This window comes from Protopterus annectens, chromosome 7.part1, assembly GCF_019279795.1.
Source record: "Protopterus annectens isolate FY-2018-M chromosome 7.part1, PAN1.0, whole genome shotgun sequence".
Lineage (NCBI taxonomy): Eukaryota > Metazoa > Chordata > Ceratodontiformes > Protopteridae > Protopterus > Protopterus annectens.
In genome coordinates this window covers 329,372,749-329,390,048 of record NC_056740.1, presented here as the reverse complement: position 1 = coordinate 329,390,048, position 17,300 = coordinate 329,372,749, and the positions used below count along the sequence as shown (strand labels likewise).

Here is a 17,300-nt window from a genome sequence, read left to right as displayed (position 1 = left end):
AGTGAGCAGCCAAAAAAAAAAAGACTGCCTGGTATTAAAACAGATAGGATATGAATGATGGCCCGGCACTTTAAATAAAGTAGCTCGTAGATTTACAGCCTGAGTAATGTGTTTAGAAAGACAGACTGATTTTAGAATGGCAAACTTCTGAGTGGTGACAAGCAAAATGGTTGAGAGCAAGTTAGCCCTCTAGCATACCAATTTGACGCCACCGGGGATCAAGCCTAATGCCAAATCTTTCTTAATAAATGAAAAGACGAATTAAACCATGGTTCAAGTGGAACTAAAGTGACAGGCCACATCTGAGCAGGGGTAACTAGGTCAAGAGAATGTGTTAATAAATTATTGTATGCGATAAGTTCTTCAGGGTCACTAGGTATAATTGGAAACGAGTAAATGGCAGAAATAAATCAGAAGTGGCAGGAGAGATTTTCTGGCAAATAGTAAGACACACTTCAGGGGGACAAAAGATTGGAGAACTAATAAATCTAACAATAAATAGTCAAAGTAACTGACCTAATATCAAAATCAGAAACTGAGGAGTCAAGCTGGAAAACAAGATCAAAAGTATGTCCTTTTAAGTGTGTTGGAGAAATATGCTTTTAAAACCCAAAATGTACATAACAGATAAAAATTCTTTGACTAAAGCCACACAGGTTTCATAATCTAAAACTGAAGTCACCAACTTCAAGTTGGGTACGTTAAGACATGAAACAAAAATTCCACCAATTCTTATAAAAATGGTCTACAATTGCCCAGGGGATGATAAACATGATAACCAAAAGAGGGTTAAAGACCAACGGTAAATTTAAAAGTATTAGTAGACCCAATCTTAATATGGCTAAATTTTAAGGTGTCATTATAAATGACAGCAACACCATGCTCTGAACAGTTAGGTCTAAAATGATGGAAAATCATATACCCAGGGGTAATTATGGCAGACAGAATAAAACTGCAATCATCATTAAGCCAAACAGTTCTATGCTAATAGTATACCAGCATTTAAAAGTGTCTGTAATTTAGGGCCTTTTCCCTAATTATTTTGTACTTTGTCTGTAGCTCTGAAGGCAAAAGTTGAAAAGTATACACCCCCCATCCCCTGTGTGGGGTTTTGCTGGGTGCTACAGTCTTCTCAAATATCCCAAAGACACTGAGAAGATAAACTGCCAAGCTTCCAAATTGCCTGTGGGTACACGTGCTGTGAGTTAGTGTATATCTGTATTACGCAATACATAGTTGTCCTATCCAGGATTATATTCACTAACTCCTGGCATAGGTTCTACTTCCACATAACTATGAAACTGGACAGTCTTGATGCAGGAAAGCAATGGTGAAGGTACAAAACATTAAAGCTAAAGGCGAAATATGTTTATATATATATATATGTAGATATATGTGTGTGTGTGTGTGTGTGTGTGTGTGTGTGTGTGTGTGTGTGTGTGTGTGTGTGTGTGTGTGGTATGTGTGTATGTTACCTTTTTTGCTTCTTTGCAAGATTTCATTGGCTTCTTTCAATGTTACTTCAGCAGGGGCGACTACTAAATCTTCACGCTTTGTCATGACCTGAGAAAAAGTAGAAAAAAAACCATAATTAATAAAATCTGAATCTCCTGTTTGGCATCTACTTTTCTGAAGTAGAAGCCAATATCAAAAGGCTCTGGCTGACTAAGTTTGCAGATGACTACAAGATAGGAGCAGTCATTGAGTTCCCAAATGACTTGGCCATCCTGCAAGAACACTTGTCCCAAATAAATTACTGGTGCCAAAATCATGGACTGAAACTAAATTCCAAAAAAATGTACTATTGTATCCTTAGGGAAGTCATCTGCCCCAGGAAATTACCACACTGACAATAAACACTAACAGTTCACCCAGCTGTTTGTGATTTGGGAACTTATGTGGACAGTGACCTAACTTTTCACCAACACGTGTCCATCACTAAGAAAGTTCTTCTATATAGCACAGCTTATATGGGCTGACTCAAAGCCCTGTTACTATACTCTTTATCCTACAGACTGCTAAGAGGTGACCTGTGTCTAGCATACAAAAGATCCTCTGACCCATTACTGATGGATTTTACTGCACATGAGCAAGTCAAATGGCATCAGATATACTCAGTCTAGAGATCTAAACCTCTTCCGCATCATCAACAGAACCGTTTGGAGGGACAAGTATATCTTGCAAAGGATACAACTGCTACGAAACAGACTCTCCATTCACATAAAACAAAGTTCATCCCAGTCCATATTCAAGCACAACTTAGATTTATGGATGGGAAATGGAACATTTACCCAAAGACTGACCCCTTTACTACTAATGGACAAAGGTGGCTCCTAAATGCTTTATCCCATGCATGGATCCCCTCAAATTATCTATGGTATGATCCCAATTATTCTCATTATAGGGCTGCCACCTTTTCAAATGCCCAAAGTAGCAAATTTTTCATAGAAACATGAGATTTTGCAGGACAAAACATTCCCATGGGCAGTGCAAATGACAGAACATTTTTGCCAAAATAAAAGCTTATTGTAGCACTGAGTTGCATATGCTATTTTTTTTATAACATTTAAGAGTTTCAGATACAAAACTGTGTTCTGGAACTGTTAAAGGAAACTTAGGAAATATTTTCTGTCCTAAAATCTCAGGATGTTTACTATTTTTAGTTTTTTTTCACAAGACACAACTGCACAAAGAAGGACTGTCCCTCACAAAGATAGACAGGTGGTAACCCTATCTTATTAAGGGTAATATGTAATTATCAGCCATGGGATGGGTAAGGCCAGGTTATAACAATATGGGACAGGTTACTCTGAGCACAAAAAGGAAAATTGGCTAGGCTTAAAATGGTCCACAAGGTCAACTAGGCAAATACTTACCTTTGAATGTGTGAAGTGGAATGCTGGCCAAATTCAAAAGTATAGAAGAACTGCAGAGCACATCAAAGGGTGGAGGACATGCATGAGGTCACAGGTTACACATTACAAGTTTCAGCATGGTATAACTACCCATAGGTGTTTTAATATTGGCTTGAAATTTTAGTTAAAACATGTAGGCAATGTAGCATTAATTATCATTTTATTTATTTAATAAATGTAGGGTTAATGTCTCGATGGATAATTTGAATTTATTCTCAAATTAAGAACTCTTCCTTTCAAGCTAGGTGGGTAAAAAAGAATGTTTTGACCAAGGAACGCACTATAATGGCCACTGAAGGAAATAACTTAGGAGTGGACAAACCAACAGAAATAAAATCTGTTTTCATACACTAAGCATGAAATACTACTTACAGTTCTGTAATATATATTCTTAATCTGGACACTACAGTTGACCAGGGTCGACTAAAAAAATTGCACTGCATTTCAAAAGACAACAAACTTAAAATGAAACAAAAAGTAGTCTGGGCAAATTCTGGAAAATTATAGTAAATCAAATTAAAGCAACAGACTTTTGGCTGACCTGATGTCAGTATTCTACAGTAATTTGTTATTACCAGTTGCTACAACATGACGACGAAGGAAGAGGAGGAAATCAAGTGCAGCACTTTCTAGAGTGACAAATGGGATGGTAATACGGTCTAGGCGACAATGTTCTATATAGTCACTTCAACATGCTACAGTGCACTTTGAATAAAACAGTTAACTTATCCTACTTGCTTTTTATTACTCTATGCAGTTCCTATTAAAACTCTTTCCTATACTACCCACTTTTAAAGATACCCCTGAGAATCAGCCTGCACCACCTTGCTGGGGACAACATTCCATACTGAAATAATATTGATCCGATGAAGCACTTCCTGAATTCTAAGTTTTACCTTTCTGATCCACTTTAGTGTGTCACATCACAAGAAACATTTTTACTGTTCACCAAAGATTAAATAATACTTGCTCTGCTCATGCTGTGCTCCAAAGGAAAAACAATCTACCCTTGGTCCCTGTTGATACCTCCGCACCGGAGTGCCTTGGACTATCCTGGTAACTTCACCTTCTACATGCTCTGGAAGGCACACTCACAGAAATTAAGCATTTAAGAAGCAGCCTGACTAGAAAGTATTAAAGGTGATAATGCCTCTCACATTCTGAAATTATTAGGCTAATGTGCTGCTACAACAGTGTTTAAGATAGTACCTACAGCAAGCAAAGAATCAAGATTTCTACTGATTCAGATCACCGTACATTAATTTTCCCTGACACTGCCAAAAAGGATAGTTTCAGTGATGAAGCATATAAAATGAACGTGTTATGATAAATGTGAAAGACCTGTCTGGCAGTTAACACAGAGGATTAAAGACACCATGAGCTGTTAACTATAGTCCTCCATCTGCCTACCGTGTGATGCTGAGCAAGTCACTTATCCAGACTGTGTTCACAGGTTTCCCCTGAAAAGGGAGACTTGTGTACAGTGGCCATACCCAGATAACAAATAATCTGCAGCAACTTATTTTAAATTAAATTAAATTTTTACAATGAAGCCTGTGGCATTGGGGTTGAGTCTGAGTCGTTTGGGTGACTGCTTAATATCAGCAAAGTGGTTTGTTTAATTACAACCATCTATCACCATGTCTGATTTGAGTTAGCTTAACAAGGAGTATACTGAAAAGAACATAAGCTTTCCAGAATGCATACAAACAACTGCAAAATATCACCAGAGATCCTCTAAGTATGCCCTCTTTAGCCAGGTCTTAATCCAGCACATGCAGTAGATAGTCTAATCAAGTTCCTCCAGTAATACCAAGTAATGAGGGAGGATAGGATCATATCAAAGTTTTTCTCTGGATCAAAATGAACAACTAATGTACTTCTGTCTCATTCCCTCAAGGCCTTTTCATACAAATAAAGGACCGTCATCATGGAAGAGATGAGAATGCTCTAGCTCATAGCAACATAAAAGTTTAAGACCTCAGTAGAAAACCTTATTGGTGCTGGAATCATGCGAAGAGTGAAAACTGGGGGAGAAGCAGTAATGTCTGAACATACAGTTTCATTCAGCAGGAATTTCATTTTTGCTTTCTTTCCAAGCTCATAAGCTTTTTTTAACTTTGTATTTTGTTCAAACCAATACACACACAATTAAAACATATTCACTCAAACTTGACAAAATGCGCAAATTACTGTACTGCACATTTTCTGAAGAAAAAGTCTGGCCACAGACAATGCAAAATGTGTTATGCAATCACATCTATTACTCAGTCAAAATATTCACAACACTGATGCAAAACATCTTCAGACTCATTCAGCTCATGTATAAAGCCTACTACTAACTGGTAACAAGAGTACAGCAGATTTGTCAGCATCTGCATTCTAGCAGTACCACTTGACAATAGGATTTCTTTCATTCACAAGACTCAAACAAAAGCAGCTTAAGAGAGAAGCACAAATTGTCAATATGAACTTAAAAGGTAAGGTACACTGACTGTAATTGATATTAAAGATATATTATGGGAAATTCTTGCACAATTATCTTCAGAGAAAGGTTAGGAAGTCATGTAAAAAAAAGTAAAATCAGCAGAGGATAAGTAGAATGATCCCTTATGTTAAAGTTATGGAGTCTACCTATACTTGTTGGGTCACATTACTATAATGGAAAAACTTAAAATAAGAAAATTCCCCTGATCTGGCACAGGCCAACTCTAAAATTAAAACTACAGTCCTATTATCTTCTCCAAAATACCTTGACAACAGTGTGATATCGTTAAGAAAAAAAAAGCTAATCAGTCTTTCTTCTGGACTGAACACGGGAAATCAATTAATGTAAACCAGGCAGAGATTACCAAAGAGACAGAAAACCATACACCAAAAAACAAGTCACAATGTCCAGAGGACCATTGAGGAGTCTAGCCCAATTTTCCAATTACTCTATACCATCTGGTTAAGTGACCTGCAGAGTCACAAAGTAGACAAATGCAAGCTGAAGGAATCCAATCCTGTTCCACAGGAAGAAGCTCATTAACAACTCATAGCTTTAATCATCTGTGCCAACTGCCAGACTGGCTCTGACATCAAACACAAAAATAGCCAATATTTGACAGATTTTAACACCCAGCAACAGAGCCGTTCTTTCAAGTTTTAAGATATAAAATGTACATGTTAAAACTAATATTTATTTAGTTAACTCTGCACAACAATGGACTCACATTCAAGCAGGATCTAAGCAAAATATTGTGGTATAGTTCTGGGACAGTATAACCTAAACGGCAAGTCACAATCTGTGCCCCAGGGGTAATGGGCCCCATTTATTTTGATGCAATCTATGCAACATAATTTGCTTTTTGCTGAAGACACAAAGGTCTATGAAATTCAGATGGGGAGCAATTTGTCCCTATGTAAAAACATAACGCAAGATCACAAAATGTGCCAGAAGAATGCAAAGCTTGACTATAATTTTGGTTCTTTTATGGTAGAATGGGAAGAGTGGAAAAATAAAACAACCAAAGAATTCCAAAGGCGGACACGAGCTTAAAAATCAGTTTTATTCCACAAAGCATTCGGGTGATACCCTTCTTCAGTGAGTAAAAACATTTAACAAACTCAGTTCAATTTATTCTAACTTAATCAAGACACAGCCCAATCAAAAACCATCCCCATTAAAAAGTTAATTACAACTTAAAGTCATAGCAGAAATCTGAGAATAAAATCACATATTCTTTTTAAGAAAACACTTTTAAAAATCTTAATAGTCTCTTCATGTAATAAAAAAATATAAAATATATATATATATATATATATATATATATATATATATATATATATATATATATGGGTCTAGGACACATGCTCAACTAGCATATGTCCGAATCACAAAATATCAAACACATACACGAAAGTGCTTAACATCGAAAAGCGCTTCTGTGTATGTGTAGCTCAAAAAAAAAATCTACGTTTCTGCAGGGGGGCTTTGCCCCCCTGTGCCCCCCACACACCCCCCTACTTTATTATTCTCACTCCAAGATCGCACTACAGTGGGGAAAAGGGAATTTTCCCTTACCCGCACTGTAGTCCGACCTACGAAACAGGCACACATACACGGAAGCGCTTGTCGATGTTAAGCGCTTTTGTGTATGTGTGTTCGATGTTTTGTGATTCGGACATATGCTAGTCGAGCATGTGTCCGGATCCCATACATATATATATATATATATATATATATATATATATATATATATATATATATATATATAAAACAATTATTTCAACTTTTGTTGCTTCTTTTTAAGTACTGCCATAATGCTAACCGCTGTATTCAGACCAGGTTTACTATCTGCATTTATTAATGTTATCCACCTATATTCACACATATCCAAAGTATTTTTAAATCGCCACCCCTTTTATTCTTAAACACAATATCAATAACTCTAAACTGGAAATTTTGTCTCTGCCCTTCCTCCTCAATATACCTAGCAAGGACGTTTGCATTAATCTTTCTTCTTATCTCCGATTTGTGCTCAATAATTCTTTCTTTAAATTTTCTATTACATTTCCCTACATAAAATGCAGGGCATGCTGTGCAATTAACTAAATAAACAACATTAATCGTATTGCACATAGTATATTTCTTAAATACAAATTTCCTTCCTGTGACAGGATGCCTAAATCTATTACTTTTATTTATATCATTGCAACAGGTGAAGCTGAAACATGGAGCAGTACCCAGTTTGTTACTTACACATTCTATCTTATGATCTTTCATATGTTTATAACAATCAAGATTTTAAATTAGAACAATTTCTATATGCAAAGTGTGGTCTCTCGGCTGTGATCCTTCTGATCTCTGGCATGGTCATAAGTATACTCCAGTTTTTTTCTATAATGTTTTTGGCATCACATGACATGACATGACATATAATTATTCACCCATCTCTGACATAGAACCTTATGCTCATCACTATTATTATTCATAAAATAGGGTTTAGCTTTATTTTGTCTCTTACCTAAGACTTCTCTCTCTTACCCAAGACTTCTCTCTGCATCTGTCGCAACATTTCTATACCTTACTACCTATACTATGCCTTGGTCTCCAAACTCTTGTATCACCTCTTGCATTTGGTCAGTACAATATGCATCATCAGTATTAACACGGCTAGTTCTTATTAACTGACTCTTCACTATACTTTTAAATACAAGGGGGGCAAGCATGCTATTCTTATGTACATACCTATTGGCCTGCACTTCTTTTTTATGTACCATTGTATTAATCATATCTCCTGCTTTTTCCAATTTAATATCAAGATACATGATACTTTCCTTTGAATATTCAACAGTAAACTTTTAGTCTGTTGTTAAATTTAAATAATCCATAAACGCTTGCAGTTCAACATTAGTTCCATCCCACATTAAAAAAAATGTCAAACAAATCGCTTATAAAAATAACATTTTTTCCTTTATACATTTCTGGACAATTTTATATACATATATATACACATATATATATATATATATATATATATATATATATATATATATATATACACACACACACATATATATATATATATATATATATATATATACATATACATACGTATACACACATTTTCCTACTCTACCACTACAATATTTGCACATGTATTCACATAATATAATTGTTCATAGAACATAAATACGTTACTTTTTAACACTAATTCAAGTAGCTCACAGAAGGTTTCTCCCTACCATTCAACTTTGTTTGCACAAAAAATTACGCAAAGACTCCATGCAGTGATCATGTGGTTATTAAGGTTAATTTGTTGCTAGATAATTCTGCCAAACTGAAATCTAAGCCAATGCACAGAAGGTTAATTACAGATTATAGGGAAGCAAAACAGTTACTACATAAAACTAACTGGAGTGAGGTGTTCAGTGGAAAAACTGCAAACAGAAAGTGGAAAGTTTTGAAAGAGAAATTGTTTGAGTGCAAAAACTAAAAAAAATGTTCAACATCAGGATCTAGGCACGCAACATCAGGGGGTAATATTGCCATACGAACAAGATACCTGATTAAGGTGAGAGACAAAAAATATAAGAAATGGAAGACAGGTCGAACTACAAGTTTGAAAACTGTAATAAACAAGCTGAACAAAAAGATTAAGCATAGTGTTAGACAAGATCAAGAAAAAATTGAAGAAAATGTATATAAAGATATTGAGCATAATAGGAAATCTTTTTATAGATATATAAGATGTGGAAGGAGTAAAGATACACAAAATTGATAAACTGTGTGCAGATTCTAAAATGTATTCTCTGATGCAACAGATTACAGATAAATTTACAAAATCTTGTGCAAAACAGTTTGGCTTCACAAAAGAGGTGGTAAGTTGTCCTAGTGACATCCAAGTGACCCCAGATACGGGAATCAAATTAGATTATATTGAAAAAGAACTGTGAAAGCTGGATTCAAACAAAGTAAAGGGAGGAGACAGAATAAGTAACAATGACCTGAGAACACTTCAGCAAGAACTTACACTACCATTATATTATTCACTAGGTCATATAAATATGGGGAGATTCCTCAAGATTGGAGACATGCACTTATTAAACCTGTCTTTAAAGGAAAGGGGAGTAGGACAAACCCAGAATCATATAGACCCTTGGGTCTACTTTCATGTTGTGGAAAAATAATGGAGAAGGTAATACTTGATAAGTTATTGTCAGAACTGGATAGGTTGGGCCTTGAAACCATATATCAGCATGCATATGTTGAAAATAGATCTATTACCACCTGTAACATGATGTTCTATAACAATATATTAACAGCTTTGAATGAAAAATTGTGCTGTGATGTGATTTATATAGATTTAACTTCAGCATTTGACAGGGTCATACACAAAACACTGATCAAAAAATGAATACTAGGTATTGATGTACTGTTGATAAGATGGATAGCTGCATGGCAAGTATCACACACCAACTGGACAGGTGAAATCCTTGGTTACATTCAAGGTGTCCCACAGGGCTCTCTCCTAGGCCCTTACTTGTTTAGATAAAGAAGTTATGTCTTATCATAACGTTCCATCTGTATTGTTGATCCTCGTTCAGTCATTACGCATGGGTATTGGTTCCGACCTCGGAACTGAGCCAGCCATTTCCCAAGCTCGCGTCAGCTTCAAACTCTCAAGCTAAACTCTTACCCACAATCTCCCTCTCCCTGTTACCTCAGATTGAGTTTGCAAGTCAAAGACGGTAGAGGCTACCTCTGGTCAAATAACCTAAGAGAACCGGATAGTGAGATCCACTAGAAACCACAGGAGGGGGAAGGAGGGAGGGTCATAATGATTGAACGAGGATCAACAATACAGATGGAACGTTATGGTAAGACATAACTTCTTTATCTGATATTGTTAATCCTCGTTCATTCCTTACGCATGGGACAGAGTCCCCAGCTACCTCTATTCCTGGGAGGCTCTCATGGAAGGACATTCCTGAGTACCATAGAACCGAAAGATGCTCTTCACCTGGAGGCCAAATCCAATTTGTAATGACTGATGAAGATATGAGGCATAGCCCAAGTTGCAGCTGCACAGATGTCATGCAAAGAAGATCTGGCATGGAAGGCAGCAGAAGTTGCCACTGACCTTGTTGAATGAGCGTTCATGGTAGTAGGCAACGAGATATTGCGTTGTGTATAAATGAAGGTCACACAGTCCTTCAACCATCTAGCTAATGTGACCTTAGCAACAGCAGATCCTAATCTAGGTCCAGAAAAGGCCAAAAATAACTGGTCAGATTTACGAAAGGGCCTAGTCCTGTTTAAATATAAACAAATTTGCCTGTGGATATCTAGGGTATTTTGGCAATACTCTCCTTTGTTTGAATGATTGGGAAAGAAAACTGGCAATTCAATGGCTTGACTAATGGACATTTCAGAGATCACTTTTGGCAGAAATGATGGATTAGCTCTCAGAGACACTATCGCTATGAAAAATCAAGTATGGACTCTTGATACATAAAGCTTGAAGCTCAGAAATACGCCTGGCAGAAGTAATGGCGACCAAAAACAAGGTTTTCCATGACAAATACTTGAGGTTGCAAGAAGAGGATGGTTTGAAAGGTGGCATTGTCAGAGCTTGTAGAACTAATGATAAATCCCATGGTTGAATAGGTTCTCTAAAAGGTGGCTTCAGATGATTCACACCTTTTATGAAGGTCTTGCACAATTTGTGGGACATAAGAGAGGAATCTTGGACACCCTCATGAAAATTAGAAATTGCAGCCAAATGAACTCTAATGGTAGAGGCCGATAGACCCGATTGAAACATGCCGGCCAGACAGTCTAGTATTATCGACACTGGTGCTGAAAAGGGGTCTACTTGTTTATCTTTCAGCCAACAGGTAAATCTTTTCCACTTGCTCAGATAAGTAATTCTAGTGGTAGACTTATGAGATGCAATGAGAATATCACGTACTGGTAAAGAAAGATCATGCTGCCTGGCAATCAAGGGAATTGGAGTAGCCAAGCCGTGAGCTTCAGGCTGTTCAAGCTGGGATGAATCAGGTTCTGTGGATGTGAGATCAACTCCGGGGTTGGATGGAGAATCCATGGTCGATCTAGTAGGTGAGGCCAAAGGAAGGGGAACCAAATCTGTCGAGGCCAACATGGTGCTATGAGGATCACCTTGCTATTCAACTGACGGGCTTTCTTCAGAAACTGGGGAATGAGGGGAAAGGGTGGGAATGCGTAAAGAAAACCAGAGGGTCAATCGTGGACTAGAGCGTCCCTGGGTGACTGTCTCGGAGGGGGAATCAGGGCAAAGTAGTTGTTGCATTTGTAGTTGGTCGGGGATGCAAAGAGGTCGCAGCAAGGATGGCCCCAGCGGTGTAAGATCTCCGCCGCTATCATGGGATTCAGGGACCATTCGTGAGGTTGAAGAATGCACCTGCTGAGTCTTCTGCTATTACGCTGGAACTCCCGGGAATGTGCGTTGCTAGAAGAAAACGGTTGGCAGCCATCGCCCACTGCCATATCCTCATGACCTCTCGACAAAGGGGGTAAGATTTGGTTCCACCTTGCTTGTTGATGTACCAGACCACCGCCATGTTATCTGATTGAATCGCAATCATCCCAGATGGCTGCAGGGGATGGAATGCTTGCAACGCCAGAAGCACCGCTCTCAGCACTAGAACAGTTATATGCAGATGGGCCTCCAGTTCGGACCAAGTGCTTTGGACGTCTGTCCCTGACATAGCCCCCCCCCACCCCATCAGGGAGGTGTCCGTGGTCACTGTGGCCTTGGGTTGCTGGGGGAGAAGGGGCGAGACCATTGTGACAGATTGTGTGCCATCCACCAATTTAAATCCTGTTTGCACCTGTGGGTTACTCGAATCATGGCTGAAAGAGGATGCTGAAAAGAATACCATTGGGTGAGCAGTAGCCATTATAGAAGCCTCATGTGAAACCTGGCCAGGGGGAAAATGGTGATGAAGGCTGCCATGGAACCCAACAGCTGTAGAACAGAGTTGAGCCATGGATTTCTCCCTTGAAAGGATTGGAATCAGTTGTTGCTTTATCCTTAAAATTCTGTGCTCTGGAATAGCAGCTCTGCAGTTCTTTGTGTCCAAGATGACCCATACAAATTCTGCCGACTGAGATGGGGTGCGATTGGATTTTTGCCAGTTTATGGTTATGCCTAGCCTTTGAGCAGCGAGGAGAGAGTATGCCAGGGCTTCTTCCAGTAGATGTCTGGTGGGGGCGGAAATGAGCCAGTCGTCTAAGTATGGAAACACCTGGAATCCTTGAAGTCGCAAGTGAGCTGTGACAACTGCCATGTACTTTGTGAACACTCTGGGGGCTGCAGAGAGTCCGAAGGGCAGTACTCTGAACTGGTAGTGACTGGCTCCCGCACGGAAGTGCAGAAATCTTCTTGATGACCTGTCCACTTTTATGTGGTAGTACGCATCTTGAAGATCTATCGAGTACATCCAATAGTCTTTTTCCAAAAGTGGGAGGATAAACTGCATTGTGACCATCTGGAATTTTTGTACTCTCACAAACCTGTTCAATACACTGAGATCCAAAATTGGTCTCCAGTCCCCGGTTTTCTTTGGCACCAAAAATAGTCGAGTAGAATCCGGATCCTATCTGGTCTGGAGGGACTATTTGGATGACTCTCTTTCTTAGCAGCTTTTCTATCTCTAGTGCTGCTTCTTCCCTTTGATTGGGTGGAACGTCGGGAAGGTTTTTTGAAGGGACAGGGCAAAGATCAAAGGGGATATGATAACCTCTGGTTATAATTCTTTGTACCCAAGAATCGGTGGTGATGGTTAGCCAGGCAGAAGGGTACAAGGAGAAATGTCCCCCAACCACCTCCAGAAGAAAGGAGTTGGGCCGCTCTTCAGGAGCTCTGGTAGGATTGACCAGGGAAAGAATCCCTGGAACCCTGGTTATGCGGACCCCCTCTGTCCCGAAAAGAGCCTCTCGGCCTGTGTGTCACAGAAAGGACCCTGAGATTTCTTGAACCATATCTTCCCACTCTTTTGGTTTCAGGAGAAAGCACGTTGAGGGGAAGAATAACGGACACCTACGGCAAAAAGGGTCTTACCGTCCTGTTCAAATCTGGCCAGTGTGCTTTTAACTATGGGTCCAAACAACGAGGAGGCCTCAATGGGAGTGTTAAGAAAGGAAGCCTTAAAGGGTTCCGTGAAATTGCACAAGCGCATCCAGGCGTGTCATCTCAAGACCGCAGCTGAACCCCGCTGCTCTAGCTGCTCCTTCTGATGCATGAGATATCAGTCACAGAGGAGTTAGATATTGATTCAATGGTGGCCAGCTGAGAGGCCACTGTCACGACCTCATCAGACATGGCACCAGCCAAGGTTTCAGAGAGCTCAGAAATCAGATCCCTTTGAAGTCTGGTAAAGTGTGCCACATAATTCAGGGACCGGACAGTAAAGGTCGCTGATGCAAAGGTGCGCTTCCCTATCCTGTCCAGGGCTCAGGACTCTGTTAGGCGGATGGACAGTCTGGCTTTCTTCTGCCAGATCCTTTTCTGCTGCGGCTGCCACCACCAAAGCATCCACAGGAAGACTTTTTGATCAATGGGGGTCCGTAGCAGGAGGGGACAAAATCTTATCTGGCCTCCGGGGAATAGCTTTGATGGTTTCATAAGCCTTCCAAGCACACTGCACGATAAGCCAGACAAGTTCATAGACAGGTGGAGTAACCCAGGAGGTAGGGGGCCAGGCGCGCAAGGCCTACAGGAACACAGATTCCTCAGAGGTTGGATTAGAGGACAGTCACCTCTCTGTTTCAGGATTTTGAGGATATCACCAAAGGATACCTCAGAGGGTGACCGAGGGGATCCTTCTCCATCAAAATCTGTGTCTTCAGTGAGGGACTCCTCTGTGGAGTCCATGTGCTTCCTCTTACACGAACTTTTCCGGTGGACCTCCTCAGCGGGAGAAGCTGGATAAGACAGCAGAAAAGGGGACTCCTGTGGGAATATGTCCTGAGGCCCTTGCACCCGGTGTCCGCTAGGTGTGAAACCAGTGTACCAGAGGGCGGCGGAGGGATACACAGCAGCGACAGCGAAAGCCTTCTCCATCAGTTGGAAGGCTGGTCCACCTGAAGAGGAGTGAATGCCTAGGACAGGGGTCACCCCTCCCCTAAGTGGATCAGCCTACCGACCTGGAGTCCCTGGATGGCTAAGGAGTAGCAAACTATGCGTGTCACAACTGACATCCTGGGGTCATAGCAAAACTTTCCTGCCACAAAGGCAACTGCGGGTCCTTAGTGAGATCCATAAAGGGAACCGCAGAAAGGGAAGACTGTGCTATATCCATGGACTTCAAAGGCAATGAAGGAGGAGACTAAGAAGGGGTCTTTGGAGATGGGTGATCACCTCCCAAGGAAGGATAGTTCCTGAGGGGTGGGATACCTCTGGCCAAGAGTACCTGATCCACAAGATGCAACACATCATGTTCGGAAAGGCTTCTAGTGGACCTCACGGAGACTGAGGGAGAAACAGGCCCGTCCACAGAACAGGCAAACTCGGTGCCCATCTCACCAGTCCGCACCGAGAACAATGGTGCAGAGAGAGACTGGACTACGGCGGTCTGCACCAAAGAAGTCATCGGTGTAGAGGTCATGGTCTGCACCGACACAGGGATCTGTGCCAAAATGGTTGTCAGTACCGAAGCTGGAACCGACAAAACTGGAGTCAACAATAAAGACGTCGGTTCAGAGTACAATGTCGGAGCTGACGTGGTCAAGGTCTGCGCCGACTGAACAGTCAGTGCCGATACAGTGGTAATAGTCTGAACAGAGGAGCCCTTCAGTGCCGATATAGTGAAGGCTGCAGGAGAAGACTGAGCTGAGATCACTAATGGAGCCGAAGGCCTCGGTGCCGAAGGTCTAGGCACCGAAAGCACTGGGGCTGACTGAGTGAGCTCCGGAGCCGAAACTTTAGCCTTTATAGGTTTTGGTTGGCGGGAATCCCCAGCCAGGGACGAAGGCAATGATTTAGCCTTGGTAGGAACATCCAAGATTTTCTTATGGGCTCTAGGAGGGGTTGAGGCTTCCGACCCAGAAATAGTCTCTGAAAAGGGAGATTTAAGAAGTCCCTTCAGGAACACCTTGTTTTTCCTTTCCAACAAAGTTCTATTTGAAAAGTTTTCACAGATAGTACAGGGCGGGTCAGACAAGTGGGACACCCCCAAACAATAAACGCACAAAGAGCGTGCATCTGAAGTTGGTAGTTTTTGTCCACAATCAGAACACCGCTTAAACCCCGGACTGCCTTTCTTATCTGCCATGACAGCAAATTAAATAGTAGAAAAGGGTACCAGCAATGGTACAAAAGAATATCCAAAGGTATGAGAAAAAAAGGGAAGGATTACCAACGATAGTAAGGGGAGAATACCTCGCGGTAAAAAGGCAGAGAAAAGAGAAGAAAAACCTGAAGAAAATATGTTCGCTAGATGCGATAGGGTAAGAGACAATGAAATAGAAACTTTTCTGACAGAAAGGTAATATGAATGACTATTAAACAACAAATAACTGTACTTAGCTCAAGAGAAGCAGCTTGACACGACCGAATGGCAACGCGACAAACGAAATCTGGGGTAACAGGGAGAGGGGGATTGTGGGTAAGAGTTTAGCTCGAGAGTTTGAAGTGGACGCGAGCTTGGAAAATGGCTGGCTCAGTTCCGAGATCGGAACCGATACCCATGTGTAAGGAATGAACGAGGATTAACAATATCAGATTGCATCTTTCAGACCTTACTTTTTCATCTGAGGTGTTCTACAGTCTATATGCTGACAACCTGAAATTGGGCAAACTGATTTCAAGTGATATAGATAAGACATGTCTGCAAAATAATCTGACTAAATTGACCATTTGGGCACAGGAGAATATGTTGATAAATACATCAAAAACTAAGCATATGAGATTTGAGAGACAGACTGAAAGGTGAATATTTAATACAGCACAGTGATTGAAACTGTAGACTCATTTAAGGACCTGGGTATAAGGGTAGATTCAGCTATGAGTTTTTCTAATCATATCAACCAATTGGCTAATGATAGTCATAGAAAGTACAGTTGTGTACACTTAACAAAAATGTAGATGTTAGAGTGTATTCACTGTTGGCAGTCATTACATTTGGGTAATCTGCTGGCAGGTTGCCTTCAGTCGGCCTGAATATCAAAGTCTTGGGTCCTGCGTCAGTTGCTGTCTCCTCTTCCATGACGTCAGGTCGTCAGGGGTATAAAACATGCAGCCAACGCCATTTTCTTCAGTTTTTCTTGCCCCAGATGTCAGATGCCCCCCAAATGGGGAGCAAAAATATACAAATATATCTATATCTATCTATATATCTATATATCTATATATCTATCTATATATCTATCTATATATATATATATATATATATATATATATATATATATATATATATATAAATGCAACTGTAACAAACTTCACCTTCATCTAAAAGCAAATATACCACAAAGGCTGTAGAATATAGTGAAGGAAAGAGAAGTTCTAGAAAAAAGGGGGATGGCGGGTGGGTAACCCGGACTGCAACAGTGAATACACTCGAACATCTACATTTATGGTAAGTGTACACAACTGTATTATGTTCTTCATGTTTCACTGTTGCAGTCATTAAATTTGGGTAGAATCCTAAAGCTATGGATGGGAGGCTGGAACTAAATAGCATTAGGAGTGGCTATAAGGCCCTGCAGAACTGCAGTGGCAAAGCCTGACCTGGACTTAGAGAAGAGAGGCAAATGATAATGCTTTGTAAAAGTATGAACAGACCTCCAAGTAGCAGCTTCTAGAATGTTTTTGGTTGGCACCCCTCTGAGAAAAGCTGCTGAGGTAGATGCAGCCC

General features: G+C 40.3%; 1 protein-coding gene across 2 annotated transcripts in view; it reads right to left on the bottom strand.

The window, feature by feature from the left end:
• The window catches only part of IMPDH2 (inosine monophosphate dehydrogenase 2), a 1,061,056-nt gene that overhangs the window by 590,253 nt on the left and 453,503 nt on the right, over window positions 1–17,300 (bottom strand). For both annotated transcript variants that reach the window (XM_044078743.1, XM_044078744.1), the window contains exon 6: window positions 1,476–1,563. In XM_044078743.1, coding sequence (XP_043934678.1) covers window positions 1,476–1,563 — 88 coding nt within the window. The remainder of the gene's footprint in view (window positions 1–1,475; window positions 1,564–17,300) is intronic.